Below are 25,000 nucleotides of genomic sequence, written 5' to 3' on the forward strand. Positions count from 1 at the left end.
GTTTTACTGAACGGGACCTGCTGAAAAAAAAGGAACACCACGTCATCAAAAAATAAAAAAAGCATATTAGCCCAAGTATATTTATAGAACACAAGTGCCTCTCCCTTGTCACGTGAAAAGGGCACATCAGGTTTTCAGCCGTCACGGCTTCGTGACGTCCTTAAGGGGCGGGAGATCACGTGACGAGGGCATGAGGCAAAAGCAGGACTCTGGTATCCCGGCGTCCTTTTCGAGCTCTCCCTCTTTCCGTGAACCAAAATGTCTAAGAGAGGTAAGAGAAGCCCGGAGTTCAGACCCCGAATCCAGCGGCATCGCTGTCTTAGGCTGCAGCTAGCGCTCCGCAGCCGGTCAGTTTAGTTCGCTAGCCGCCTCCTCTTTCCTCATCGCCCGTTATTTTCGAGCGGAGATGTAGAAATCATGAAGATAAACAAACCTTTTAAGAAAGGGGCTGGCGTTGTGTTGCAAACCCCGTCCGCACAAGACCTGTTGTTCTCCCGAGTCAGGGCGTGTGTGTTTATGAATGGGCTTGGATGTTAGTTTTATTTATTTAAAAAGTTTTGCTTTTACGGCTACGAGAGTCCTTAAGAAACGGTACAGATGCGTGAGGCTGCCTGAATCTGCTTGTGAAACGTCAGGCCTAGTCGGTTACCAACGTGCTGTGCGTTATAGCTACGCGTCCTCAAATAATTGAGCGTCTCCTGGGGAAATGCACGCAGTTAACCCTCAGAAACGCCTCGGTCGCAAGCCGAAGTAGCCGCAGTTTCCTGGGGTGTTGTAAAAAGCAAAGAAAACTGCACCGGTTTGAATGTGCGAGTTGTTTGGAAACGCGTTAGCTTGCCTAAGTGGAATGCCTCGGTAGCGGTGTACGCGATTGCATGTCGGGGCGCCCTATCTGGAGTCTTAGTTGTTGTGAAAGCTTTTGCAATCTTTTTGATGAAGATAAAGTAAAGCGATGCACGCTGTGCAGTTACTTGAGGGGTCAGGCCTTGCGAGTTCATTCAGGTTTTAAAGGGATGTGGAGTACACGATTGCAAACGCGTCCCCCGGTGTCACAGATGCGCTTTAGGGTGGTTTGCTAGCGACGTTGCAGCTTAAACTGCGAATGGTGTATTATGTGCTGTAATGGCTGGTTTGAATGAAAGGATTACACGTGTTGGGGTTTAAAAAAAAAAAAAAAACTTTACTGAATGAGGGGAATCTCTTCTGCCTGTTGCATGCAACCCCCCAAAATATGTGGGAACACTGTTTTGCCCCTCTATTTGGGGAAGGTGTAATGCGCCTTTCAGTGTACCGTTGGTTTATTTAGTGACAGCCCCTTATAAAAGCACTTGCTTCGCCTGCACTCAGTGGCGGGGTGAGTTGTCCTGAATTGGGAATAACAAACGCATCGCTGTTGGGTGAGAGGGCAGCGACACGTGCTGCGCAATCTCAATCCGCGGTGTGACAATCCAGAATTGAATCTCTTTAAAAAAAAAAAAAAAAAAAGTTTTTTTTTTTTTTTTTTTTTTTTTTTTTTTAACAGATTCTTATTGATAGTAAGTAACTGCTTTGAATATTTTGCGGTACCAGGCAAGCAGCCACGTGATTGCAAAACGTATTTTGTTATAGGACAGTTTCAACAGAAACGGATTTGTATGTGTTCAAGTTTTCTCCTTTTAATTTTTTTTTTCTTCTTTGGTTCTTTTTGAGGACGTGGTGGTTCGTCTGGCGCGAAGTTTCGCATCTCCCTGGGTCTCCCAGTGGGAGCGGTGATCAATTGTGCTGACAACACAGGTAAGGCACCAACGCAGGTTTGACGAATACCATCAAGCATCCTTTACCTGGTCAGTCTAAGCATCATGTTCAGCTAAATTCATCCACTCTGTAATGACTGCCCAGAAATGCTATAAAATGCTGGGCAGTATCAGCTATACAGATGGGAGTGGTAAGTTTCCAAGGAGTGGAAGCAAAGTACAATAAACGGTGAACCTTCACTTTAATCCCTGACCAGTGTTCAAATAAGGGCTTAGGTCTGTATCAGTCTGGTCTCTACTGCGGTATCTATTCAAACCAGCATCTGATTACCTCCATGTAGTGCTGTGGAAAGCAGTGCCATCTTAAATAAAATAGATTCAAACTTCCGGTACTTTTGGGGAGCCCTGGAATGGGTTGGTTTGCGTTGTAGGTACTTGGAGGGGGTATTTAATTAGCACTATCCTAATCCCTTCTAAAAGCACTTGCTTCGCCTGCACTCAGTGGCGGGGTGAGTTGTCGTGGAATTGGGAATAACAAACGCATCGCTGTTGGGTGAGAAGGCAGCGACACATGCTGCTCAGTCTCAATCTGCGGTGTGACATTTGTGAATTTTTAACCTGCAGTAGAGAGGTTTCAGCCAGGGATGAGGGTCAGTTCCTGTTTTTCTTCAATTCCAGTTCAAATGCCTTTTTAAAATCCATTCCCAATTCCAACACGCAGTTGGTCAAAATTGCAGTTGGCAGTATTCCCTTAAATTGAAGATGCTGTTGGTCAATTAAATTGGCTTCAGATGAAAGCAATATAACAATCAGCTGTCTCAAATATAGGTTCCTGTTTCCTTGAAGGAATTGGGTGGGTGGGGGGGTTAGATTTCAAAAAATTGGAACGGCCCCCCCTCAGTCCTGGTTCCAGTGTTGCCAGGAAGATATGGAAAGCTTGGAATGTCACAGGGCTTGCTGTGAACTGTTTTGCTGCTGTTTTTCCTGTTCCCAGGTGCCAAGAACCTGTACATCATCTCTGTTAAGGGGATCAAAGGGCGTCTGAACAGGCTGCCTGCAGCAGGAGTGGGTGACATGGTCATGGCAACTGTGAAGAAAGGCAAGCCCGAACTCAGGAAAAAGGGTGAGTCACGGGAGAGGGCTGGAGTTTGGCTGAACTGACTTGCAGCTTGTTTCACAGACCCTGGGAGACTCGAGACTTGGATTGACTTTGACTGTGTTGGCTGCACATTCACAGAACCAAAGTGATTGTTGTGCTTTTTAAAATTTTTAAATGAAATGTCTTAAATTGTTGAGGTGTTGTTGCAGGCAGGTATGTATTCTGCATTTTAAAGATGAATTACAGGAATAAAGTGCTTTTCATTTATCTAATATGATCTCTGAAGTTGTAATGTAAAGCCCCTTTTACACTGGCATTCCTAACCGGGTCTCAATCCTGTGTAGCTGGGTCATTCCTGGGATAACCCGGGTCCCAGTGACCCACCTTGGGATCTTGGTTGACGGCCGTCAGTGAGCCGAAGCAATAACAAACAGCCACGCCTGTGTGAAGGTTTCACGTCCGCAACGTTATTGTTAATGCTGTTTAGCCTTGTTTTTGTTGCTTGAGACACCATTATGAGCCAGATTGCAGCCGGGATGAAGAAACATTTGCTCTAACTAACATTTGTGCCAATGGTTCAATCCAGGGAAGCTTGGATGGAAGCGTCAGTAACAAGCTGCTTCCGGGGCACTGATCTGTGCATTGTGTGCTTGCGTCTGTCACCCAGGTCAACCCTGCTTTACAAAAGCAGTGTGAAATCACGCTTCCGAAACGGGTAGGTTCTGACCCGGGTGGATCATGCCAGTGTGAAAGGGGCTTAAGTCATTCATCATTGTACTTTACCAGCCTGGGGTTGTGACATTCTTATTTGTCTTGGTATTCTAGGTTGCAGCTCAATGTTTTTATTACACTGATGGAAATAACACTCCCGTTGCACTGCATATTTGATCTATTCCTGGCTTTACTAGATGCACCTGAGCTTGCTTCTTATGCGCTGGTGAATCAAGATTGTAGTAAAACCTGGAACGGGCAATGTCAGAATTTTTATTTTTCTTGTAACTTTCTGTGCAGTGCATCCTGCGGTGGTGATACGGCAGCGGAAATCATACAGGAGAAAAGATGGGGTGTTCCTTTACTTTGAAGACAATGCCGGGGTCATAGTGAATAACAAAGGAGAAATGAAAGGTAAATGTCTTTTAAAAAAAAAATTGTTGGTTTGACCCACTTGTGTGTGTGACCTGAGTGCATGTTGAATCTTGTTGATTTGACGATGGTAAGAGTCCTCAGCTAGGAAGATGCTGTGTTCAAAACCTGTATACTTTTCTACCAGACCTGGGCTCAGTGACTATTGTAATTGTGCGATTTATAATTTTAAAAGCCAGTGACACTTCCCCACTTGGTGTCATTGTTGCTCCCTTTAGTGTAATAAGTTACATGTGGGTTGGTTTATTTACTGAAACATTCCCTTCCAAAAGCACTTGCTTCGCCTGCACTCAGTGGCGGGGTGAGTTGTCGTGGAATTGGGAATAACAAACACATCGCTGTTGGGTGAGAAGGCAGCGACACGTGCTGCTCAATCTCAATCCGCGGTGTGACATTTCTGAACTGATCCTGCAGGAGAGAGGGTCCAGTGGGGAGTTTGAGTTGACCCTAACCCTGGTTGAAACAGCATGATTTGGTTTGTATTTGTATCAGACTTATTTTGTAGCAGTGCAATTAAACCAAGTGGTTTTCTCTTTACTCTTCCAGGTTCTGCAATCACAGGCCCTGTTGCCAAGGAGTGTGCAGACTTATGGCCCAGGATTGCTTCAAACGCTGGTAGCATTGCGTGAACACAAACCCAGTTCTTGTTTGTAAAAATTTAATAAAATGTGGTTCTACCCAAAAAAAAAAAAACCTTTGTCAAAGCTCTCTTCCTTGGTATGTTTTGTGGAGCCTTTCAATTGACATGTGCATAGGGTTCTATTAGCTTTATTGCATGTTCTACTGGTCTGTGTCCCTTGAGTTCCAGGGCCATAATTACTGTAGTATTTAGGTGTTGTGTTGCTTGCGCTCTGCATTATACACAGTGCAAGGTGACGAGACATGGGCCACATTGCTTCTACTTTGCACTGTTGGGGTATATTCCTAACCATGCCAGCGATGACTGGCAGAGTCTGATGTTGCTTCTAGAAAGCTCTTAATTTTGGGTGCTATGGTTAGGTTGGTTGGTCTAGAATGGAACATATATAAGTATATCTATATGTATACTGTGTGTGTAGTTTTTGCTGAAAAGATGCTTTGATATTCCTAAATACCAGCATGCATAATGAGGAGAATATAACTATAGATGTACACTTCTAGGCTTATTCCTGTGGTTTTGTTAGGGTGGCGACGGAACCTCAGGCAGGTCGGAGTGTGGATTTTTTCTATGAACTTGGATCTCGACAGAGCATATGCAGTGGGCAGGTGATATTAGTTATAACCTTTGTTTTTGGTGGCAGTTTACGCTTCAAACCCAGGGTTTGGGGCAGTTCGGAACAGTTCAGTCTTCAACTCTCATCACAATGCATTCTGGTATTAGCTGTCTCAGGTACCTTTCACAGCAGGACTACACTTACCAGAATGCATCTGGTGTGAGTTAAACAGACTGAACTGTCCTGCACAACACAGTCCTACAGTAATCCTTTTCAGACCATGTCCTTGCGAAACCACATTATAGTAATGCAGTATACGATAGTATCTTACAGCTAGTTTATATAGATCCTAATAGACTCATTTTGGACTACCTAAGTGTTGGGCAAAGTAGTCATGTGGATAGAGCTGACTGGGCACCGTGAAACCAGCCGATAAGTTCTGTAGGAACCGTGTAACAATTATAACTGGTCTTTTTCTATGGAACATGCGCATTTGTTTAACAAGTGTCTTAATTCACAAACGTGACGAAACTGCCTTCGTAGTAGCCCACTGAAAAGGTGGGAATTATCTATTAAATGTAAACCATTTTTGGAGAAGAAAATGTGTTCCTATCAAAAAAAAAAAAAAAAAAAAAAAAAAAAAAACCCTGGAAGGCATTTAAATATATTTATTTAAACTTATGTAGGTTATGGTCTGTGGTTAGTTTTTTGCCTACTGTAAATTCAGCAGCAGTCTTTGTATTGTAACAGGGGGTATAGCTCAGTGGTAGAGCATTTGACTGCAGATCAAGAGGTCCCCGGTTCAAATCCGGATGCCCCCTTCTTTTTTTTTTTAAAATTGTATTTTAAGCACTGTAATTATCAGGAGACTATATCAGCTGTATATGATATCGACTGCAGATTTGCAAACCTACCCCCTATCAAAAGGACCTCAACTGCCAGGTGGTTGATTTGCCAACACAATACAGGCCTGCGCTGACAATGAGGGTTTGCCTATGACAATGGAGTTGTGTATTGACACTTCGCCACACCTTACAACAGGGTAGGACTATCTGTCCACATCTGGACTTCCCTCCAGCCTCTTGCAGGGAGTAGCCTGTGGTTTCCATGGAGACAACAGGCTTGCAAAAGCAGTGTTTTCAACCAGGATATTGGGAAGGGAAAGCAAATAACCTGCAATGTTGATAAGAGTTCAGTACACATGTAAGGAGGTCATGTTGTCAAAGGGGGTATAGCTCAGTGGTAGAGCATTTGACTGCAGATCAAGAGGTCTCCGGTTCAAATCCGGATGCCCCTTTCCCTTTTCTTTACACATATTTTAAAACAGTGTTATTGAAATCCCATGGGCCTTAAATGGTGTGCAGGATTTTCTTTATAATTCAAATACATTCAGCAGGTGTTTTGAATATCGTTTTCCAGGCAGTCACTGAAAATGTATTACAGGCACTTGTTGAAAATCCCACACATTTCTTTTTTTTTTTTATCTTTATTGTATGTATTTTGGTTTAACTGTACATGTATATGTCCCTGTCAGTCACTGTGTGCACAATTGTACCATGCTAACCTTTATAAAACGCAACACATTTCTGTTTTTAAACATTTATTTATTGATTTATTTGTTTAAATATGTATTGCTGTGTAATATTTCTCGTGTTTATTATGAAAACAATACTCTTTCAATATTAGAATGGGCCAGTCCTTTATATAAATGTTAGATAGTGATGACACGGTACTGTATAGCTGTCTGACTGAGTGATCGGTTCTTATTTACATTAACGTGCAGCCGCCAAATGCATGCAAATGTAAAATGCCTCAGCACCGGTTCAGTTACATAACCTCAGGACTGATCAGTCTGTTACTGCTTTTTCACCATCTTCTCAAATCGCACTGATTCAATCTGTATTCGTAAATCCATATTTATATATCTTTTTGTATTTTCTTGATTTATAAATATTATGTGTGTGTGTCTGTCTATATATATTTACTATTGAAGGAAACTCCTTGACACTTTGGAACATCTTGGAATGAACATTCTGTTCTATTAAGTCATCATGACATCATCCTCCGGTAATTTTTAATTTTTTTTTTTTTTGCAATCCTAAATGCGCAGCAGCGAGCCCAAATGGGTTTACCGTTTCCAGTCTAGCCTTGATTTATCTCGAGTTTTCACAGATCTGAGAGCATGCATGCCGCCCCCCCCCGGCCCCCCCCCCCCCCGGCCCCCGTTCCCTTTCTCCTCCTCCTCCTCCGCCCCTTGAGGGGGCGCTAGATTGCAGTCTCCTTCCAACGCCATCTTGGAGACCCTTACTGGGCTGGCTATGGTAGCAATAACCGGCAATCTGAGACGCAGCAATATGCAATTAAAATAAATAAATAGTTCGGTATTCGTGCTGTTGCTTCACTGCATGTAGAACCGTGTTGTGGCGGAGGTTGTGCATTTTAAACGAATAACGAGTGCGTGAGGGATATCGTCGGAATCGGGCTTATTTTTAAATTTGTATCTCTATATATATATAGATATATTTTACATACATGGTTATTCTTCTTTGCTGATCTGATAGCACGGCCCAGCAGCGGAGGATGTTTTGCCTTGTAACATGCGACAGCGTTAAAATTGTACATTGAAACATATCATTTACGTGGAGAGGAGGCGATTGTTTTAAAATAAGATCGTTTTAAACATATTATTAATAACAGGAGGGGGTAAAAAAAAATGTCTTCGAATTGTACCAGCGTAGCGGCCGTCAGTGCCAGCAAAACCAAGACAAAAAAGAAGCATTTTATCGGGCAGAAAGTGAAATTGTTCCGGGCCAGCGAACCTATTCTCAGCGTCTTGATGTGGGGAGTCAACCACACGGTAAATATGCATCGTTATATATTACATTTCTGCATGGCTTTGTCAATGTTGTTTGCAGTGTTTGTACGTGGTCTCCGGTCCCTAGCGTGGTGTAGGGTGCAAAACATTTTTGCTGTCAATTTAAACCCAAACCGGGTACTTTTAGTTTGTTGATTTTCTTGTGACCCAGTTAAATATCCGCATTTATTTCTTGTTTATATCTTTTTAAAGATGTATTTTACAACGTTTAATCCGAGTACTGTATAAACGTGCGTTTAGAGGAGGCGAGGGGGTGGGGTTGCTATGATATAAATAGTTTGCCGTTGAGTTATTATTATTATTATTATTATTATTGTGTAAATTTTGTTTCGAGCACAATCCAGGATATACACCCATGTTTTATACGATGCATTGTAAAACATTATTACCCGCTGTGTGTGCATAAGTTTGTGGAATAACAAATACGGCATGCTGCATTAAGAATATTTAATAATGACATATTCCTTTGCATTTAATTGTTCATGTAATGCTGGCATGTAAACATAAAAAGTAGGTGACGTGACAATTTGATTATTGAGGTTTTGGGAATGTTTTACTTTGAAAACTAAAATAGGGGTGTGGTGCGTTTGTTTATTATAGTAACTTAAAAAAAAAATGTTAAGACTTTTAATGTTTGCAACTCTGGTTTTCATACAACGTGCATGTGTTGTTTAGTGGTTTAGTTTTCAACAGTAATATTGAAGCGTTTGTACGCTTTTAGTAAAGCACTGTATTGCGTACAGGCTGTGGTCTTTGATAACAAGCCCAGCCGTTTGACCTGGTTTTTGTCATGCAGTCAGTGGAGTATCTTTGAAAGTGCGTACAGCCGTGACTCATAATCGGTACCCGATGAACAAATGTGCATTTCACCTAAAGGAATCTGACAGTTTCTTTAGTGAAACAGCAAGCAGCCCCCTGCAGTTGCGGATTTCGTTTTTATAAGCACTCTTCATCTCCAATTGCCTTGAAGTCACTCTGTCCATTAATGTATATGCTATAGTACACATTATGTAGTGCTCATAGTAAACAGCGGAATCCACTTGAATCGATCAATGCAGACTAACATGGGAAGAAACCCATTGAGAGAAGGGGAGTGCTGTTCAGGCTAGTCCTGGACTGTACAGGCTGGTCACTTAAGAGCTGGACAGTGACAGTGCAGCCATTGAGGGCGTTCCTTGGTTTTTCTGATGTGCTAAAAGAAAAAAAAAAGAAGCTTTGAGTACAGTATGCTTGATCACAGTATACACTTCCACCTGATTGCATGAGATGAACTTCACATAGCTGTTTGCTTGCATATTCGGACTGGGGAGTAATACAAATGCAACACTGTCTGCTGAGGAAAACAGCAGACAGTCGTAGTAGCTGCACTGTATGCATAGGGGCAGTGCATTGCCAAGTAAGCAGGGTATGTGTAGTGTGGTCTGTGATTTATAACAAATGCAGATGTCTAGAAAGCCCTGCCTATAGCCTAGTCCTTGCTACACAGTTCTTGTAAAATGGACATTTGAGCAAGAAAAGTAAGGGAGTTAGTGGACTGTGTTATTTTAAGGAGAGCTGTGACGGTACTGTACACAATGCACCATTCCTTTAGCCAGGAGGAGAACACTGTTAATGCTTTGTGCAAACACTCGAGGGCTTATGAACTCGCTGTTTTGTGTCTGTGCATTAAAGGCAAGGTAAGCCTGGTAAGAAGAACACAGTGTTAATTTGGGATCTTTTTTCAGGGATGGAAATCAGACTCGTATTGCATAGCACCCATTCCAGGTTTTAATACGAGCTTGATTAGCCGCAGTGTACAGGTAACAAGCTCAGGTGTGTCTGATTAAACTCGTAGTAAAACCAGGAATGGATCAAACTGCTATGCAATGAGAGTCTTATTGCATCCCTGTTTTGGGGACCTAGCATCCCGTGTGATTGGAGGTTTCATATTAACCAGTGAAACGCGTTGTATTGACGCTAAAAAAAGCTGAAATTCTCTCGGGAGATGGTTTCTTTATTCTAAGAGGGTGTCCTTTCAGTAATTTTTTCGGCCAGTAGTATTGGCTGAATGCTTGATGGGATTACCCTCTCTCCTGGGTCTTTTTGTGAAACGTGCATTGGCGTCCTATCCATCAGACAGCTGAATGGGTTTTGTGAACGTATGAAGTTTGTAGGGACGGAAGCTGGAGTTGTCTTTCATCTCCTTCAAATATAAAGAGGTGGTTAGAAACGCTGCCCCTCCTTCAATTGCAAAGCAGAAATGATCTCCTGTTAAATCTGTTGGGTGCGCTGCAATGCTCACAACATACCCTTAACATGTCTGGATAGGGTGGACAAATGGAAACTCTTTTGTACCAGCGTTTACTGTTAGCTCTCTGGCTGGAGGTGTGCATGGTTTTATTTTATTTTCTTTTATGTTAAATTCCATCTCTTTCAGATTAATGAGTTAAGCAATGTGCCCGTCCCGGTGATGTTGATGCCAGATGATTTTAAAGCCTACAGCAAGATCAAGGTCGACAACCACCTGTTCAACAAGTACGTGCAGCACGTCTCCCTCGGCCTTCAGCAGCTCCGTTCTCTTGTCGTTCTCCACTCCGGTGGTCGCTGTCAAACGTTTTTTGAAACTGCTTTCCCTTCGCTTGTTTCCGCAGAGAGAATTTGCCGAGCCGGTTCAAGTTTAAGGAGTATTGCCCCATGGTGTTTCGGAATCTACGGGAACGGTTTGGCATTGATGATCAGGATTACCAGGTAAGGATGATGTGTTGATGCTCTCTAGAAAGTGCCTTGCCTAAAACAGCAGTGGCGTTCGGTGTCGCTCTGCATTTAAATTCTGCTTCTAGATGCAGTGATGTGTTTCGAACAGTAAGAAGTTTTTTTTTTTTTTCTTGGCTTAAGGATTATTAATACATTAGTAGAATTCATGTGCATCCCTTGTTAGTCATTCCCAGCCAGCGCTCTCCCCACAGTGTAAGTGAGACATCCCTGTTAGGTTAAAACGTCCTTCAGAAGAATCAGAAACAGCCACAAAATGAAGCTCGCATCCAGATCCACGTGCCATTTACCACAGAAACAGTGTTGACAGTGCTACCCTATATTGATACCTGCAGAAACCGATAAGCTACTGTCTGCCTGCGTTATACTGAGCAGGGAAAGCAGTGAACGCTATTAACACATGAGAAGCAGACACTAGTATTTTAAATTTCGAATCTTAATGTTTGGCAAGTCTAATACCTTAAGTGTGGTTTTTGGGGGTTTCTTTCTTTCACTTTGCAGGTGTACGTCAGTGCTCGGTTTTTTAATGACACTCGTCACTTTCACACCGTGCTTGCTGTGCTCAAGCCGTTGGTCTGGGTTTGAACAGAGTTCCAGACTTTGCATTTCAGCAGCCTCCTCAGCACGGTGGTATACATGTAACTGTATTCGCACCAGGTAGCAGTGTAGCCTTCGATTTGACCTGCTTCCTCCGGCGAACTGGAGCTAGCTACTGAAACTGTGCAGCTCTTTAATTACAGGTGGATTTATTAAATGTATTTCAGTTCTAAATTATTATTTTTTTTTTGGGAATTCATTGAAATTACAATGTAATGTTCATTACTCTTATTTCTCATTCCATCACTATTGTATTTTCAGCCACTTTCAGTGACCCCGTTTGTTTGAAAAAAAAATAAGTTATTTCATTGTGATAATTTTGTGGATCGTGTTTTTTTTTTTTTTTTTTTTTTTTTTAAAAGTCTTTTTATTTTTTTCACCGGGGGAGATTCACTGCATGGCTCCATCACGCTGATTCCACGTATTTCGTTCTTTTTCGATTGTGTGGTTTCTTTTTGTTTTATTGAATTTTTTTTATTTTATTTTCAACCTCGTCTCTTTTTGAAGACGTTTCCTCCGCTTCTTTCGCTGTTTCACAGCAAGCTCTGTCAAAGCCTCTGCCCCCGGAGTTGTGTCCTGCCCTCCTGCACCTGGAGCCCGGGTACCAGGTCAGTCAGCAAACCGGGCGGGCGGGCGGGCGGGCGGGCGGACCACGTGACCCCTAGTCTCGGCTGCGCCTGCCTGCCTGCCTGCAGCTTTACTAACAGTTTGTGGAAACAGAGTAAATAAATGAATTGCATCGACGTGAACAATAACACCATGGACTATTTCTTGCACAGTTATGGTTTTTGGAGTATACTGTTAGTGTTAGTAAAATGCTTTGTTTGAAATCATATCACCACTTTGCCTTGTGTGTATGTGAGTGTGTGTTGGGGACATTCACTGCCTGTGGTAAGTAAGGCAGAGCAAGTTTATAAGGACTGCCACCGAGGGCCAGAGCTCTAGCATGTGTCTGTTGGTGGCGAACCTCTGTTCACATTACATTATAGAACAGCTGAACCTGGGGCTTGGGGGGATGATCCACTTCAAATAATTGCTTGGGTTTCTTTTTTTGTTCCCCACCCCACTGCTTAATGACTCTGTGCTGTTATGGTATTATAATTCACATTAGTAGCTTTAAAGACCTTGCATGCTTTTTATAGACTGGAACATTACCTGGATCTGCCTACAAACAGAATACTCTTGAGACTGTCTGTCTGCAGTCTGAAAGCTTGAAATGGTTTCAAGTAATGATGAAAGTGCTCTTTTGATTTTTTTCTTTTAATTTTTTATAGGAATGATCATTTGGGGTGTGTGGCAGTGCTGAAATCCTGCCCGTCCTAATTGTGTGTGTTTTGTTTTTTTGGATGCGTTGGCAGGGGTACAGGGTATGCACTGTGAGAGACTGTGAGTGAAGGCTGATGCCCGCAGCTTCTGTCTCTGCCTTTGCACCAGCCTTGGCTGTGACGCTGTCCTTTCACAAGCCCTTATAAAGAAATTGACTAGATTGGCACTACACGAGAAATATAACTGGAGTTAAATAAATAATAACACAGTGATTTTGAAAACAAAACAAAATAAAGAAAGTATTTTTTCTGGATCTTCAATTTCAATTTTTATTTTACTTTTTTAACTCCGATTCATGTCTGAATCAGTCTAAAAGCCATTGATCTTAACTTAGACAGTCTAACTTCATAGAAAATGTAATACTGAGGCATCCCAAATTAGAGGGCAAGTTAAAGGCAAGGATGTTATTTAATGGGTGTTTTTATTTGTAGAGGAGTTAGGATTATGATTTTTATTTTCAGGTTTAGAAAAACAGGTACAATTTCTTTAATGTGATTTTATTTTCACACTGTTTATTATTTATTTCTTCACAGATGCTCTTATCCAGGGAGACATAATTGTTACAAAATATCAGTGCAAAGTATTGCGTTATATATTATCACGTTACAGAATATCATGATACAGGTGAGCGCAGTTATGAGTACAATGAGATCAAATTCAAGTAAAAGCAACATAAAGAATACAGTGAGTTATAAGTAAGAACGAGTTTCCTGGAATTGTTTACCCATTTAAAAGTTTCCCATAGTAAAAGCACAGCAAGTGTTATAAAGCACAGTGGAATTGTGGTAAATGCAGTATAATCGTGTGCAAAATTACTGTGCAGGTGTAAAACATTACAGAAAGGATCCTGATCCTATTAAGAGGGTGTCCTTGCTTTTATAATAGCCACTTGGGTCACTTTTAGTGTGAAATTGATTCCATTCAGAAGCTGATAGAAATCAGGCATTCTTGGCTCGTAAAAATCCACACCTGACCACTGCACCACCTGACTTGCTTGTTAGTGGGCCAGAGCGGTTTGTTTTTACTGTAATTAAGGGAGTTGCCTCTGCGACTTGGTTTCCATGAAAACCTGATCTGAGTGAAAAACCAAGGGAATCCAAAGGAGCATATATTTGTTTTTGTTTTGAATTAGCTGGAAAGGTATAATTCATGCTGTACAGTAAAACAATATTTCGCTAGTGTAATAAACCTGCTTCCAGTGCGACGTGCGTGTCTTTCATACATTGTTTCTGCATTGATGCGCTGTGCATAATTTTGGTCCAGTCATTTGTAAATTTTTTAAAAACGAATATGAACAGTGTTGTTTTCTTGCCATTAAATACGTTTGAAGAATATTGGGATGGATTAAAAAAAAAAAAAAAAAAAAAAAAAAATTCCAGGTGTGGTGGTGAATTATAAAACAATGTTTTTATTATTTTTTTAATGGTAGTGAACTGAATTTAGAAGACTGCTACCTAGAACTGCTTTGTAAAATTAGCCCCTGGATCCCCTGAAGAGAACCTATTTCTCGCATTACACCTTTCTGACCAGGAGGGGTCACTGTTGTTTTGTTGTGCATACAGTATGTGCTGAAGATAAGGTCTCCTACTGCTGTGAACGTTCCGGGATGTAAAGAGGCTGCCCAAGACTTCCCTGTGCAAACTCACATTTGCATTACTACCTCGTTGAAAAGGATGGAGATTTAAAGCAAAGTTATGTCATTTTATTTATTTATTTATTTTGTTTGCTGCTACCTTTTCCTGTTTTTTACAGAACTCCCTGACAAGAAGCGCCCCGTTAAACAGCGACTCTCAGGGACGGTTCGGGTCCAGATTCCTCACCACCTACGACAGGAGATTTGTCATCAAAACCGTGTCGAGCGAAGATATCGCGGAGATGCACAACATTTTAAAGAAATACCACCAGGTACAGAATAATGAAAGTAAAATAGTTTCCTTTTGACTTTTTGCAGTGGTATATTTTCTTGTAACGTGTGCAGTTATTTTGAGTGATACTTGTTGCACACACACACACACACACACACACATATATATATTTGTAATTTTACCTGAAGCTTCTCTTCAGCTCTACTCGCCAGCCATAGACATAAGTAATGCATGCTAGATAAGCAGCAGCGCCATCTAGTGCACAGATCAGATACAAAAGGAAACTTGATCCATAGTAGCTGATGACAGGATCCAGCCTATATTGTATATGTGTGGAATGGACCATAGCAGCTCCTGAACAGACTTATTTGACATGGAGAGATGGACTATATCTGTGCTACTCAAATCTGGCACATTCCAGTCCTGGTCTTTATTTCAACAGGTCCTCAATTAGTTAATTGCCTCTCGGCAGGTTCAGTGAAATATTCTAGAACCTGCTTGGAGTAACAACCTGGACTGGACTATACTGGATCTCGAGGGCCAGAATAGAGTACCCACTGGTCTCTGTGGTACTGAAGTTCTCTCTCTTCTCTGCCCAGTTTATTGTGGAATGTCACGGCAGCACGCTTCTCCCTCAGTTCCTGGGGATGTACAGATTAACAGTGGATGGTGTTGAGACCTACATGGTCGTCACAAGGAACGTATTCAGTCACAGGTTAACTGTGCATCGCAAGTACGACTTGAAGGTAAGGACCAGAATACAGCCGTGGTATGCTCATGATGATTTACGGAGCGGTTTCACAGATTAGCTATTTATCAGGCAAACCAAGATTAGCGCAGATCAGTCTGAAATGTGGAGGTGTTAGATTTAAATCTCGACTACTTTTTGTATATAAAGTTCAAAGTTCATTATCAGCAGGGCTCGTGCTGGATTTTGTATTGAGATTTATACTTTTATTCCTGCAATGGCTATTCAGAATCCACTAAATGGTTCTTGAATGATGAATGAATATGTCTCCTTTTATATTCAGCCTTTTAAACAACAGCGGAGCGATCGCGTCGTGGCACGCTGCGTGTTTGCGATCCCTGTTGGTCTGTGACCTGCATGTCGTGCTAGGTGTTGCACACTGGGCTCGGTGAACCGTCTAGCAGAGATGTTGAATGCAGGCAAACAGAAAAGGGAAGATGTTACTGACGATGGACTTGTTTTGTTTTTCTTAGGGTTCAACAGTATCAAGGGAAGCTAGCGATAAGGAAAAGGTAAGAGAAGCAGAAAGAATATCAATAATCCACATGGGAGGAGTGATGGGAACTAGAAATCAACAGTGATGTGTTTAACATCAAATAAGTATTTAAAGCTGAGGGAAGGCAAAGACACTTTTTTCAAAACTTGGTTTCAGGACACTGCACGGCGCAAGCCTCAGACTAGGTCTCCTGGAACCAGGTTACGATCCCTGTTCCTGAAGGAGTGGCTTTGTGTTCCTTCAGCTTAAGATGCAGTTCAGCCTGTTTTATAAATACCCTCGTGCAGTGAATGTCTCGGATTAACCCTTAGCGGTCCTTTGATTCAGCGTTTGTCAGGTGCGTCGGGTCCAGTTTATTTTCACAAGCGCTGTTTATTTTACACGCGCTGTTTAAAATATTTTTTTTCAGAGTAAAACAGGTTTAAAAGGCACTGAAACGTAAAAGAACACTCAGTACTGTATCTCCAGCCAAGCCCCACACCTTTGTAGTGTATACTGATAAATCCTCTCCTGATCACTCGTTTTATCACCAAACTCCTCAGTCATAATTTTATTACTACAACATCTCAAAAAACTCTGCAAATGTCTGATATTCTTTGAGCGGTGGATGCAGAAGCAGCTCTCTCCTTTGCTTATGTCCGTGTTATCTATGTGGTGCATGGGGCTAGCAGACATGCCCCCCATAGGACCTCGAAGGGTTAAACATCGTGCCTCGATGGATCATCTTGCACAGCAGGAGAGAGACGCTCTGGACCGCACAGAATAGTGACCTGCTTCTCACTCCCTGCAGGCCAAGGAGCTGCCCACTTTCAAAGACAACGACTTCTTGAACGAAGGACAGAAGATTCACATCGGGGATGACAACAAGAAGTATTTCCTGGAGAAGCTCAAGAGAGACGTGGAGGTATTTAGTTATTTATTCAGTAATAATACATTCGTGTTTGTGTCTCAATCGTTTAACAAGGTGAGTGTGTGCTTTCAGCCTTAATCGCATGGAAGCCTTGGGTAGAGAATACAAGCGGACATGGGCAGGAGTAAAAACAGTAAGTACCATTCCAGACGACTGTGAAAGTTAACCAGTCTGATGTCGGGTATTTCATTGAAAGCCTGTATTTTTTTAATTTTTTTTTTAATTATTGTTTTTAATTTCCTTAAAATTGTACCCTTTGTAATCCTTTTACACTGTATATCCCTACAGTTGAACTTAGTTTTAACTTAAAAACTTTGAACTGCAGGGAAATAAGACTCCTATTGCACAGCAGTTTTACCTGTTCCAGCTTTCCAGCTTGATTAGCCCCAGTGTGTACAGGTAACAAGCTCAGGCGTGCCTTATTAAACACGTATTAAAACCAGAAGTGTTCCCATCCCTGGAGTGTAAAGCCTGGGTTCCTCTTCCCCAGTTCCTGGCCCAGCTGAAGATCATGGACTACAGCCTGCTGGTGGGGCTCCACGACGTGGACCGGGCGGAGCAGGAGGAGATGGAGATTGAGGAACGGGGCGAGGAGGACGAGTACGACAACGACGGCATGGGGGGGACCACCGGCTCCTTCGGGACCCCGCCCGACAGCCCCGGCAACCTGCTCAGCTTCCCCGGATTCTTTGGCCCCGGAGAGTTCGACCCCTCGGTGGACGTGTATGCCATGAAGAGCCACGACAGTAAGACTGCACCCGCTGGCTTTCTTCAGAGTTTTTATTAGGGTTAAAAAATAAGAGATTCCTGTTGCATAGCAATTTTACCCATTCCAGGTTTTCATTCTGAGCTTGATTAGCCAGTGTGTACAGGTAACAAGCTCAGATGTGTCTTATTAAACTTGGAGTAAAACCAGGAATGGATCAAACTGCTATGCAATGGGAGTCTTATTCCCATCCCTGCTCTATTATGCTTGAAGATGTTATTAATATAACCACCCCCTGCTGCAGCAAGAGCATATCTAAGGGAATGTAAACCTACTGAGCTGTCAACAAAGCTTGCTTTCTAATGCTTCTTAAAGAATTTAGTAAACGCAAGCACTAAGGTGTACATACATTTTAGTGTAAAATTAAGCAATTTAGCATCCTCTTAGATTTGCTAGCTCTCTGGTAGTTAAAATTGTGTTCCTTTTAACGCCCGATATCCTGCAGAGGGCATCCCCATGGCAACTGCCTTTGCTTCCTAGTGATCTGCAAGGCTTGAAATTAAAATAATCATCTCATTATGTAAGGTGCAGATGACTGTGTTTCTCAATCTGAATGTGAAATCCAGGGGAAAAATAACGGGGAAAAATCTTAGATGTCAAAATAGCCAAATCGATGATTGTCTAAATTTAATTGACGACTTTAATAGGCTGATTTAAAATAGTCTGAGAAAAGGGAACACATAACCTGAAATAGCTGCTTAAAAACCTGGGTTGTTCCTTTTGATGTTCACAGATGCCTTGAAGAAGGAGGTGTACTTCATGGCGATCATTGACATACTGACACACTATGACGCAAAGAAGAAAGCTGCCCACGCTGCCAAAACTGTCAAGCATGGGGTATGTAGTATAGCACGCTGTCGTTTTTTGCAGTCTGTTAGTTTTTCCATGCTTGCATTTTTACCATAATTTCACTGCTTTTACCATCAGGAAAAAAAATAAAATAAATGAACACTGGGTTTAACTTCCAGAAAGCTTTGTCTTAAGCTGTTGCTCTTTTGATACTAAAAACAGTTCATCCTTGAACAACAGGGATTTAATGTCTGACTTTCACAGAATGGAAACTTTTAATGGTGTGTGTATTACAGCTAGAGAGGCTCTATCAGATGTACAGCAACGTTAAATAACGCATTCTAAAAATAGATCTGTGACGTATATCGCAGTCAGCACTACTACAGGGGCTTTTAAACAGTGCTGTAACTTTTATCATACTATTGCTGGTATGGAATAATTATCACTGGAGGTATGGGGACGAGTTGTGGGTTTAGATTTCTACAGAAATGTTACAGTTCGACAGTTGAGAATTTTGTTTGTATTGTAAGATTGCATGTATAGTGTCAATTTTGATATAGTTTTCAGCATTTCTAACAGCAGATTATTTGCTTTTTGACCGTTCTTTTCTTTTCGCTTCAATACAGGCTGGAGCTGAGATTTCCACTGTAAACCCCGAGCAGTACTCGAAACGCTTCTTTGAATTTATGTCCAACATCCTGTCATAGTACCACTCCCCTCCCCCATGTCTTTCCCCTGGAAACTCAAGAAGAGGCACAAAATTGAGAGACTTTAATTTTGGAAGAACAACAGCAGCAGCAGACGTTGTTTGATCCACTATAACAAGAGACTTGGTAGCAGTGTGTTGAGTTTCTGAGCAGTATTTAATAATCCCCGGGTTCAAGAGAAAGCTGCAGTGTTGTGTGTCCCCCCCCCGCCTGCACGTTTCCTGTCTCGTTTAATTTCTTAACTGACTCAGTCAGCATTGTTGGACTGTTTATTTGAAATGCTTCAAACAACTGGCCGCTGCCTTGTTATATTTTTTATTGAGTTACGTTTTTTTAAACAACTCGATCCATGAACGGAAATTAAGAATCCCATTGCGTAGTGTTTTTCTGGGATGGAATTCCAGGTTTTACTGCCTGCTTTACTAGCAGGGTTGTGCTGCTTTTTATTTATTTATTTTTTTTAAATAGAGGTACAAACCTTATTACTCTTTTATAAGGCTCAGCAGGTCGAAAAAGTACATTTTCAATGATTGAAAGCACTTTCAAATAAAGTGTCTCGTTACTTTGAGTGGTTTTTACTGCATGTTCTGGTGTAATCCCGCCCATTTCCTGTATGATTATGATGGCTCAGAGTACAAATCACTGTTCAAACGACTCCCATTGCATAGCAGTCCTGATCCACTCCTGGTTTTAACATGTTTTAATAAGACACACCTGCGCTTGTTACTTTAGGCAGACCATATAGGCTGTAAGCTGAAGTCTGATGCCCCAGAGCTTGTGCCCCAGTCCAGTTTTTTAGTTACTTGCTGAGATTGTAGGTTCAGTGCTGATCCTTTCAGAAAAAAAAAAAAAAAACAATCTAAGCCATTAGGCTCCTGCATAATGTGCCTTCAGTTGGTAAAGACTCATTACAGCAATCATCCTACCAGTCTAGCTCTTCAAATAGTGGAAGATGATACAGCATTGGGAGGGGAGTGATTTAGCTCAGTGCTAGCATGACTGCTTCTGTTGCTAGCACCTGAGCTTGATTTCAAGCAAATATCATGAAAGCGAGATTAAAATGCAGGGAGCAGTTCAAAGCACTAAGCAATGGAATTCTTTATTTTCATCCTGGGATTCACTGCATGGTCCACATTTCTACGAGAGCTGCAGTTAGTTAAAAAAACAAAACAAAAAAACTTATATATATGTATAATATAAAATTTGAACTTGAATGATGCATGTTTCATCTGTGTAGACCTTGCAATGCATATCCACACCTAACTCCCACCCATTATCTCAACTTTTAAAGCACTGTTCCTAATTGCCATTTTATTTTGTTTTAATTTTTACTTGATGTTAATTTTTCTTTTTTTTTTTTTTTGGGGGGGGGGGGGGGGGGGTGTTCAGATGTTAAGTTGCCATATTATATGTTTAATTATTATTATTTTATATATATATGTAAACGGCTGCAACTTTGATCAATGTTAACAGGCTAAGCAAAAAAGGATGTGTCACTGAACAGCTTGTTTTATCAGCGTATGAATTGATATTTTATATGTTGTTTACAATAAGAAAAACAATGTAGCTTTTTTTTTTTAAGTTTGTATACAGTATTGTTTTTCACCACAAACAGCAGAAACATAAGTTACTTGAAGATCATACACTGCATATAAAGGGAGTTTTTATCATGTTGTTTATTCCTTGTTGAAGACGAGACCTCTTGGTTAATGCGAGTTTGAGGGGTCTTGTTTTGTTCTATGTTATTTTTTATATAAAGACTTTTGTCCAAGGTTTTGGAGAGGTGCCCTTAAAAAAATTTATAAAACCGCAACTCATGCCTTTAATTTCTCCATCGCTCAAAAATCAGATTACAGATCAGTAACATTAATGCAGACTAAACACAAGATCTCCGAGTTGAATATCCCTGAACAAGCCCCGAGGCCTGATAAGAGATTTATGAATGGGAGAGGGGGTTAGTGATCGCAAGCCATGCAGATTTACATGAAATCCCTTTAGGGGAGGTTTACTGTACAGAAGTTGCACTGTTTTGTTCAGGCTCCAAGCTTTCACAAATGCATTTTTTTTTTTTTTTAGCAAAAAGTGACCTGCTTCTTATACTCCGTTCACACAAACGACTTAATTTTGAAAATGTGAGTGTGAATGATAGAGAGGGCAGTCATGTGGTTTCAGTAGCTGTCCAACATATTCTAGTTTGGATAGGGAATTACTGGTTTAATCTTGACTGTGCCGGAGATCAACGTCCTGCATTGTAACCTGGATCTTTTCCTGCAGCAGAATTAACCCCTGATACAAATGAACAGTGCAATGTTTTTTTTTTTCTTCTTGGATTTTAAGGAGGTTCACTAGCCAGTGGTACCGGGAGTTCTGAGGTGTATCCCAGTCCAGGACTTCATGTCGTTGGATATCTAATTGGATCCCGAGTTGGAGTAGGGTCATGGACCTTTCTGTACTGAGAATCTGGTTCAGCCTCACTCCTGAACATAGTATAAATAAAAATTGGGCTTTGTTGCAATTCAGTTTAATTTAATCAAATAAATAAATAAACAAGCAAGGTTTAGTAAGACACTTCTGATCCACTGAAGTCTGATTTTTTTAAAATTTTTTGTTTTAAGTGTGTCTGATTTAGTACAGAAAGCCATGGTCAAAGACTAGATTTTATTTATTTTTTTCAAAGCAGCAATTTGTTTCCTAGTGTCTATTCAGTATCAAGAAAAACTAAAAAGAAAATATAAATGTTATAGAGTAGACCTCTACTGCATCAGCATTGACATTGTAACGCCACATAAAAGTAAATTGAGTTTTGCGTTCATACTGTGTTGGCCACGTGTTCACAAAGACACCAGTCTGTTGCTGCTGCTGTTCTGCGACTGGTTTTCAGTTGTGTTTCACTATTTAAATTTAATATAACACTTTAACATAGAGTGAGTGCCCCTCAGATCCCCAACAGAGGCAACACAGGTATTCCAATTTTGGAATTTTTTGTACTGCATTGTTAAGTTGTGTGCTTACGTTACCAGATTTATAGATGCAAGGGTATTCAGGAAGATTTAAACACTGATGCTTGGAAGCTACATTAAGTGTTTAATCAGTCTGTAAAATTAGTGTTTTCTCCAATCCTTTCTTTACTGCGGGAAGTTTAAAATCAAATATTAACTGAAATAAAAATAACAGCAAAACAATGCTATTTTTTCCTGTGTGTTTTTTTTTCATCTTTAAAACAGCAATTACATATCGTGTCATTGAAGCAGAGCTTATCAGCGTCATCACAAACAGTTTTTATTTTTTATTTATATATTGTATTTAAATGTGTTCTCTGAAAGCGTTTCACCTACTTCTGGTGGTTTGATTGACTATAAACACTTTCAAATCTTTTTGGAGTTGCAGTTGGGATGTTGCAATATATGTAAATAGATATTTTTTAATCGCATTACTTTCCCAGTCATGCCAGGGTTGAATGTACCCCTTTGCTTTCAGCTTTGAAACTTTGTTTCTGATTGCGCTGAGCCCAAACGCATCCACATTACGTAACAATTCAAATCAATTACAAGACGAGTCGTTAACAACTGTTGTGATTGTTCAACTGCTTTCATTTGAAGCCAATTTCAAATGGACTCGCAGCGAGTCTGCGACTGTGAGAAGCTTGTTATTTCAGAATACTGCTAACTTGCCATTTTGATCAGCGGTGTGTTGGAATTGAATAAAAGGGAATGGGAAATTGGTTTGACCCTACCCGACCGTGGTCAGCTTGTCACAATGGGAAGGACAGACACCAGACTGGACAGTACTGGCAGATGGTTCCAAGACAGCACAAGTTGAGACGTGTCAGATGAGTAGCACTTTCAAAAATCACGACTTTCTGTAAAATTGATTTAGCTGCATATTTCCACACAATAAGGATGCAGTAACTGCTGAAGAATGGTCTTGTATCCTCCTTTAACCCCAGTTTTGGACCTTGCTTGTTGCAACGTGGCACAGGTGTTAGTGAAGAGGAAATTTGAACAAATGCAAGTTGTTTTTTCCGCATGATTTTACTGTGCGTGTGAAGCAGCTACTGAAGGGTTAATGTGGTTGAAATGATTACACCAATTCATTGTTATTGACTCAGATACATTTAATAAAAAAAAAAAGGGTTTTGCCATATTACAGTATAAGCAAACATTTTTGTTTGTTAAAAAATGCACCACAGGTTAAACTGAATGAAGTGAAAACGAATAGCGTGCATAGAGCTGCTTTTAATCCATACGAGCTTTGAGTGTTCGGGTGGTAATCTTGTCCTTCTCTCTGTAATCAAAAAGAACGGACAACAGAAAATGCAACAGTTAATCAACCAGAGGAACGAGTCAGTCGATTAATCACCTAGCTGAAAAAACGTGCCATTTGTAAAACTAGATCTTTTCATTCAAATTAAACACAAATACCTGGATAAAAGTTTCAGAGATTCCATTTATACTTTTTATGGAATTAAGGATTTATTTTTTGTATTTGGCATTTGTAATATTAAAAAAAAGTTGTAATCTGGACTCTCAAATGAAGATATCGCTTACTAAAACCAGACAGTTTAATTTACAGTGGAGTGCCAGGGTGCGTGGAAATGCAACAAAGATCAGGTAGAAAATAATACAAAAAAAACGACAGAATAAGTAAATGGTTTTAATTAGGGCATTTCAATTGGGGGGGGGGGGACAACATTTTAAATAGGGGCCTTTGTGGAAACAACGCAAATTTAAAACAAGCACTTTACTACCTGATTGCAATAAAGAAAGCGTGTACTTACACAACATGCACTACCACTCCCATCCCGGTCACCGCGTCTCTGTCCACTGCGTTCAGCATCGCCTGAGAAATGGTTTCAAACAGGTCGTCTGGCTCCTGCAAGACACATGGTTTAATACATGCATTACACATTGGTGCTCTGAGGCACAGCGCGGACAACTGCAGCCCTGCAGGTATGAACAAACTTGCTCACGAAAACATGGCAAGAGCTGAACTCTGCCGAGTTGAATAAATGCAGGCCTGCATTAGAGCCTGTGCAAGCATTGAGGACAACATCATTTTATTCAGGGTTTCTCATAGTCCTAATTGCATTTGTCATTAAAAACAAAGGGTGCGAAGGGGCCTATACTTAACTCTCAGGTCTCGTTTAACACTGTGTTACGCATTTTATATATAAGTTAGTAATTATTTTTAACACACACCTTCCAAATTCACTGCAAAGCTGTCAATCCTTCTGCTAATACAGTATCAGATGTCATTTTTGCATCGTCTAAACTAGGGCCCCTAGTCTGTTTCCTGAGGTGGGGTCCCTGGCGTACTATAACACTGGATAAATAAATAATGCTATAAAAGCTATGAAATGAAATTCATAAACAGCTAGAGGTTTCAAACGTACGACACAGAGAATTGTCCGATTAGCAGCTGCTGTTTCTGTTCTCACCATGTCTGGCTCCCACAGGGACTCACACATGCCGTACATTTGTTCTGAGCACGTGCCGCTGACAACAAAGTCCTCGGTGACCATGGGGCAGCCAATGAGATCCAGCGAGCAGATGAAAGGCTCGAAGGTTTTGGGGTCCAAGCCAGCGATCACAGGCTCGATGTAATAGGGGCCGAATCTGGGGGGGGAGAGAAAGTTTAGTGTGCGTTTGCTGAGCTTTGTGCCAGTGCTTCTCAACTCTAGCCCACGCAGATCTCTCACAGTCCAGGTTTTTCTTGCAATGATGAACTAACTGCCTGGTTTTCCAAGCGCACACGTAACACAGCATGATCCGACTTCAAACAGTACATAGCATCGATTGTTCTATTACAGGGGGTGGCTAAACTTCCTGACCCTACGAGCTGCATACCAAAAATTCCATGTTTCCAGCCGTACTATAAAACATGACATGTTTGCAAGAGCAAGCCGTTTCAAATACTAGCAGTGCTGGGCAGTACAGCAGTTGTCAGGCTATTTCTTGATGGCAGCAAAATACACAAGAACAAGGGATGGAACAATACAGAGC

At 41.1% G+C, this 25,000-nt stretch overlaps 3 protein-coding genes and 2 non-coding genes across 6 annotated transcripts; 4 read left to right on the forward strand and 1 right to left on the reverse strand.

The window, feature by feature from the left end:
- The first annotated feature begins 182 nt into the window (after positions 1-182).
- On the forward strand, positions 183-4,668 carry LOC121302014 (60S ribosomal protein L23). Its single transcript, XM_041231795.1, has 5 exons — positions 183-271; positions 1,690-1,773; positions 2,728-2,856; positions 3,844-3,957; positions 4,522-4,668. Exons 1-5 carry the CDS (start codon positions 259-261, stop codon positions 4,602-4,604), a joined length of 423 nt encoding a protein of 140 aa, XP_041087729.1. The 5' UTR covers positions 183-258; the 3' UTR covers positions 4,605-4,668.
- Positions 4,669-5,917: 1,249 nt separating this feature from the next.
- Positions 5,918-5,989, forward strand: trnac-gca. The gene has a single exon. It is a non-coding gene; the product is annotated as a tRNA-Cys (tRNA).
- Positions 5,990-6,393: 404 nt separating this feature from the next.
- trnac-gca lies at positions 6,394-6,465 on the forward strand. The gene has a single exon. It is a non-coding gene; the product is annotated as a tRNA-Cys (tRNA).
- A 989-nt stretch (positions 6,466-7,454) lies between these two features.
- On the forward strand, positions 7,455-20,367 carry LOC121301843 (phosphatidylinositol 5-phosphate 4-kinase type-2 beta-like). 2 transcript variants are annotated; one of them, XM_041231483.1, is made up of 11 exons: positions 7,455-8,025; positions 10,460-10,557; positions 10,674-10,770; positions 11,931-11,999; positions 14,470-14,622; positions 15,182-15,328; positions 15,804-15,842; positions 16,617-16,730; positions 17,227-17,482; positions 18,236-18,339; positions 18,918-20,367. In XM_041231483.1, exons 1-11 carry the CDS (start codon positions 7,882-7,884, stop codon positions 18,996-18,998), a joined length of 1,302 nt encoding a protein of 433 aa, XP_041087417.1. In that variant the 5' UTR covers positions 7,455-7,881; the 3' UTR covers positions 18,999-20,367. The 2 variants fall into 2 exon arrangements, with proteins under 2 accessions (XP_041087417.1, XP_041087418.1); XM_041231484.1 differs by lacking the exon at positions 11,931-11,999 and having other exon boundaries at positions 7,457-8,025; positions 18,918-20,366.
- A 2,711-nt stretch (positions 20,368-23,078) lies between these two features.
- Positions 23,079-24,856, reverse strand: LOC121301741 (proteasome subunit beta type-3-like). The gene is made up of 4 exons (XM_041231337.1): positions 24,845-24,856; positions 24,436-24,723; positions 23,776-23,870; positions 23,079-23,282 (listed from the first exon to the last, which is right to left on the reverse strand). Exons 1-4 carry the CDS (start codon positions 24,854-24,856, stop codon positions 23,234-23,236), a joined length of 444 nt encoding a protein of 147 aa, XP_041087271.1. The 3' UTR covers positions 23,079-23,233.
- Positions 24,857-25,000: the final 144 nt, after the last annotated feature.

The sequence above is a fragment of the Polyodon spathula genome, chromosome 28 (assembly GCF_017654505.1).
Source record: "Polyodon spathula isolate WHYD16114869_AA chromosome 28, ASM1765450v1, whole genome shotgun sequence".
Taxonomy (NCBI): Eukaryota; Metazoa; Chordata; class Actinopteri; order Acipenseriformes; family Polyodontidae; genus Polyodon; species Polyodon spathula.

Excerpts from the sequence above, each read along its gene's own strand:
- LOC121302014 (XM_041231795.1), top strand. Across the intron at positions 1,774-2,727 it reads CAATTGTGCTGACAACACAG|GTGCCAAGAACCTGTACATC; the intron begins GTAAGGCACCAA and ends TCCTGTTCCCAG. Across the intron at positions 2,857-3,843 it reads GCCCGAACTCAGGAAAAAGG|TGCATCCTGCGGTGGTGATA; the intron begins GTGAGTCACGGG and ends CTTTCTGTGCAG.
- LOC121301843 (XM_041231483.1), top strand. The coding sequence starts at position 7,882 with ATGTCTTCGAATTGTACCAGCGTAGCGGCCGTCAGTGCCAGCAAAACC. Across the intron at positions 14,623-15,181 it reads TTTTAAAGAAATACCACCAG|TTTATTGTGGAATGTCACGG; the intron begins GTACAGAATAAT and ends TTCTCTGCCCAG. Across the intron at positions 15,329-15,803 it reads ATCGCAAGTACGACTTGAAG|GGTTCAACAGTATCAAGGGA; the intron begins GTAAGGACCAGA and ends TGTTTTTCTTAG.
- LOC121301741 (XM_041231337.1), bottom strand. Across the intron at positions 23,871-24,435 it reads CCCTGTGGGAGCCAGACATG|GAGCCAGACGACCTGTTTGA; the intron begins GTGAGAACAGAA and ends TGTGTCTTGCAG. Across the intron at positions 23,283-23,775 it reads GGAGTGGTAGTGCATGTTGT|AGAGAAGGACAAGATTACCA; the intron begins GTAAGTACACGC and ends TTTTGATTACAG.